Genomic DNA, 4,849 nt, shown 5'->3' with positions numbered 1-4,849 from the left:
TCTCCTTAGATGTTTTCTCTGCTTGATGCCAATGATCTGACCCTTCTCAAACAGACTGACATCTTTTCCACGACCACAGGATGTGTCTTTCAACATGGTTGTTTAAGAAATGAGAAGCAGCTCATTGCACCAGCTGGGGTTAAATAACTTGTTGCCAGCAGAAACAGAATCACCCATGCAGTAATTATCCAATAGGAGGCTCGAACCCATTTGTTTAGTTAAAATTTTTTTGGCCAGGCAGTGTACATAGTATAGTATTATATGTATATCTATCCAGAGTTTTAATTCATGTAGATAGGTTTTAGCAATAATTTTTTCAGCACTTATATTAAGAGTTAAATAATAAAAAAAATGTCAACGAGCTACATTCCTCTAAAAAAGCTTATTAGTCAAAAGATTATTTGGGGGGGGGGGGTTCAAGAAGACTTGTCTGTAAAATGAGATTCTGAAACCCATGAACTGATTAGATAGTTAATGATTTTGATTACAGAAATTACTTATTTAAAACACAGAATAACAGCTTATATGTAAAGATTTTTACATTGGTCAGATGTTGCTTTATATCCATAGGATTTTTTTATATAACAGTATAAACGTATAATAGTTGTTTTGTGGTGATGTTTTCCTCAGCTTATTTCTACACATTAAATCTGTGTGATGAACAGATATTCAGATGAATGCGCATGTTCTAGGTGTTGTGTGTATCTGATGAAAGCGAAACAAAAAGAATATCTGGGAATGAGAGCATATTCAAAATCCTCTCCTGATGTCAGGTGTAGTGAATAATTCTTCTTCAGTATAGGTTGGATTTATTAAATATGAATTCATATCAGGCAGATGCTTCAGATAGGAGAGGACCAACAGAAACTCAGAGTCTGTTACCATGGTGATAGACTCTGGGTTTCTTTTACCTCCCTTTCTGGACCAGAAAACTTGGGAGTTCTGAAACTCCCTAAACTTGTTCTCTGGAATACTCCCCAGATGTTTGTTTCTGCTTGTTCCTTATCAGACCACACATCTGTCAGCTGGCCATTTAACAGGAGTTTGTCATTCGATCTGTTATCTCTGCGATCAATAACAGAACAGCAGGAACATCAGTGATGAGGGGTCTGGGATCCTTCCCCCAGAAAATTTTGAATGAAGTAGATGCCATTTCCTGCATTCTGGTGTATTTTCACATCTACTTTTACCTACATAAGTAAACACTTGATTCAATAACTGTTTTAGAGTCAGATTCCTCATTCAACCAGTCCGTACATGCATCATGCTGTTTTTAAACTCACTTGTATGGCTAAGATAATGAAATTAATGTGACACAATTTATCACAAACAGTGACTTTAAGGATGCATTTTACTTTTATTTTGTTTATTCTTGATTTAGTTTTATTTGTAACACAACATACCATCGTGCCAAGCATTGGTGACACTCAACTGCATGTTTAAAAGGAAGAATATTCATAACTTTATCCAAAGAACAGGTGCAATTTTGATAACCACCAAGTTTCATTTTATTTTTTTCTGATTTAGTGATGGGCCTACTCATAACAAAAAATGACATGACTTCACTCTCCCTATCAAGCTCCTACGTCTGGATGGACGGAGATGGATTAAGCATTGTTTTCTTGCCAGCTTTAAAAAGCCAAGAAAACATCAAGAAACAACAAATGATTACCTTGTTTGAATCCAGTGGTCTTCTCATCATCGGACAATTAAACATTGGAAGTTGTTGTTTTATACAGAAAACACTGAAACTCTAAAAAATACCCAACTCCCAATAATTCTTTGGGATACAATAATTTTATACTTGCTGATAAAAATACCCAACTCCCAAGCAGAGTTTTTGCTGTTTTCTGTTTATTCTTGCTGATAATAAGAATACCAGCAGATGGCGCTCTCTGCACTATAACAGGCAGAGCTGATTCTAGTAAATTACTGGATTCATTTTCAGATCAGTAAATACTTGGCTTTACAACATGGTTTACCTGTCGGAAACAAGTCAATGGTTGATCTTCTGTCATCACTGAACCTGGGGAAGCTGACCATGACCTAACATTGACTAACCACATCCCAAAGGAAACAAATCTGTCCTGGGGGGAAATTTGGACTTTCTTTACAAAGAAGCTAATGTCATTGTGTCTGGGGAGGGATCAGATATTGCAAACATTTAATCATCATCCAAGATTACTGATCTATAATTAAATTAAAGCAGCTGTTTAGTTGAGCAGTCATTTAACATGGCCTAGGGCTAATATAAAATCAAAACTAAAGGTTTTAGTAAAAGGTGGACATAGTGAGATGTCAGTGGGGCTGGAATGACCTCACATGTGTCAGACTCCGTTCTTCAGGGGCCAATATCTGGCATGTTTTAGATGTGTTCTTGCTTTAAAACCCCTGGTTTAAATGAATGACTTGTGGACATGCTTATGGGGTGGGTGGGGTTCAGATTAATATTTATTTAAATGTGAGGGAGACACGTCCCCTTCACAAATAATTACCACAATGCCTATGTCTGACAGTTTCATTATCTTCATCCTTTAAGATGGGGTCTCATACTTCTCAGTGTGTGAAACCTGAAAGCCCTGCTGGGTTTGTAGAGTAAATGTCAGGATAAATCACCTGTATGTGTCTGTTTCCTGGGCTTGCAGGCTTAGATAAGATTGAGTTCCTTCAGAGCCATGAGAACCAGGAGATCTACCAGAAGGCCTTTGACCTGATCGAACGCTACTTTGGCGTGGAGGTGGAGGATGCTAGTCTGGCTCCACAGGTGGATCAGAGCCAAGGTCAGTTTGTCTTCCAGCAACAGGAAGGACCCATGGAGGGTTTTCAGCTCTGACCTTTACAGCTCAGTCACAGCGTTCTTAGACCTTCATTTCACCCAGAGCTGAACTCCTGCTCCTGTGGAGACGGATGGAGCTTTCTGAACATGGAGATGGGACGTTCTTCTGTTGGACTGAGACTGTGAAAGTTTGCTCTCCACTGGACTCGTCAGATGATGGAAGACCAGCTTTTACCAAAAGCATATGGTTCTTTGTTTCCACTGACTGCTTCATGACGACAACAGTAACAATAATGGTTTGTATTATTTGTGTTGCTATCTTTAAATCAACATCCCTTTAAAGAATGTGAAACTACCTCTAAATCTTTTCTTACTACCAGAAGCATTCAGCCTGGAGTAAAACTGATGGTGTTCAGGTTTAGGGAGTAGTAACGGACCTCTCAGAACCACGCAGGTCTTACCAACACTACTGTATTCTTACAGATCACCTGAAACTCACCTAGATTTGTGGGTCCTCTGGGTTGGAGGTCGTCTTTCCAATCAGACAGATCATGTGACCAGGCTGCCATTGGATCAGGATGTTCTGTTTACTTGTGTTTCTGCTGCTTTTGAATGTTTCTTGAGTTCATCTCAGTCAGGCCCATCAGGTGTCTGTTACATGAAGTGGTCTGAGCAACACTCTCTGGTTAAATGAGATTCCTGTTGTCGTTCTTAACGAGGATGATGATAGTTTTTGTTTTGCCAGCAGTTGTTTCCCTGATGTGAAGTTATTTGTGCAGTGGCTCAGCAGATTTGTAGATTCTGTCCAAAGAACTAATAAAGAACGTATTTATTGGTTGTGGGGAAGTTGATTTTTTTCATTTTTCTGCGCTCTGCACCCTTAAATTTTTCTTTTCTTTAGTTTCATGTGGTTCCACTCTTCCAAAGTTCTGTCTCAGTTACATAAATCCTGATTTGAGACATGTGCGTTAAGGATCTGCAATGTTACCATGAAATGAAGATATATTTCTGTGAAATGTGATGCAGAAATAACACCAAACACATTTAATGCTGTAAAGTTTGGTATGATTGTATGTTTGCTCCATGTTGCTGTAGCTCAGTAGAACTTGTGTGTTCAGACTTTATCAGGTGGATTTTCATCCTGACTGGATGACAGAAACTTTGACTCTGGGTTATGATGTCTGTGAAGACACCTCATTCTTGTCCCTCACCTCCTGTGGGGATATTAAAAACAGAAATAAAATGATCGGTTGGAGGCAGATGTGTGAGTTGGTTTTATTTCAGATATGTCCAGTGTATCCCTGGTGCTGGTTCCAGGCCCAAATAAATGGGGAGCATTTCATCAAGAAGAGCATCTGTTGTAAAACCTTTAGATATATGATTTTCATACAGGATCAGTTAAATTAACAGCAACCATCTGGCATGGTTGGTCCTCAGGCTGCTGATGGAAACAAGACAAAGACACAGGAAAGGAGGAAGGAGGGTTAGAATGGGGACTTTTTAATGTAGGACCATGCAGGGGTGGAAATCAGCCCCCGCCACCGGCCAAATGCGGGTAAATATTTGAAGTGGCGGGTGAATTTGATCAATGCACACTCCACTGTGGCGGGTTGGCAATTTGAACAGAAAGGTGTTATTTGTCCTCCTGACATATGGGGGCAGCAATGTGCTCGAGTTGCTGCTAAATGCAAGAAGGAGAAAAGTTTAGCAGACACTCTTTACCAGTTGGTGGCGGTATTGATTCCTTCAGTTGTTCACCAACCACCAATAAAAATCAAGAAGAAACAATTCGAGGAGTAGCATTAGCAATGTGGTGGAACATTTCGGGAGTTAAGCGGGTGGCAGACAACAAAAATGTTTTTCAGGAGTAGTCGAGAGAAGAACTGAAAGTTAAACAACTAAATCAATGACGTCGGTCAGTGTGCGAGTTATGCTCAGCATAGCATTGGAACAATTTATATCCCCGACGAAAACCTTTCTAAAACCACAAAAATCCCTTCCTTCATCAGAATATCCTACCTGTTAAATATAAGTGGGTAGCACAAATAGATCTATGCATTAAAAGCAGCAAGT

At 39.4% G+C, this 4,849-nt stretch overlaps 1 protein-coding gene across 4 annotated transcripts in view; it reads left to right on the top strand.

Moving 5' to 3' along the window:
- kpna5 (karyopherin alpha 5 (importin alpha 6)) overlaps positions 1-4,849 on the top strand; it is a 22,663-nt gene that overhangs the window by 13,957 nt on the left and 3,857 nt on the right. For 3 of the 4 annotated variants that reach the window (XM_037980424.1, XM_037980423.1, XM_037980422.1), the window contains exons 13-14: positions 2,646-2,780; positions 2,880-3,072. The exons of the other annotated variant lie outside the window; for it this stretch is intronic. In XM_037980424.1, the coding sequence (XP_037836352.1) occupies positions 2,646-2,780; positions 2,880-2,962 (218 nt within the window). In that variant the 3' untranslated portion in view covers positions 2,963-3,072. The remainder of the gene's footprint in view (positions 1-2,645; positions 2,781-2,879; positions 3,073-4,849) is intronic. 4 annotated transcript variants of the gene reach the window in all.

The sequence above is a fragment of the Kryptolebias marmoratus genome, linkage group LG16 (genome assembly GCF_001649575.2).
Source record: "Kryptolebias marmoratus isolate JLee-2015 linkage group LG16, ASM164957v2, whole genome shotgun sequence".
NCBI lineage: Eukaryota > Metazoa > Chordata > Actinopteri > Cyprinodontiformes > Rivulidae > Kryptolebias > Kryptolebias marmoratus.
This window is presented reverse-complemented; position numbering and strand designations above follow the sequence as displayed.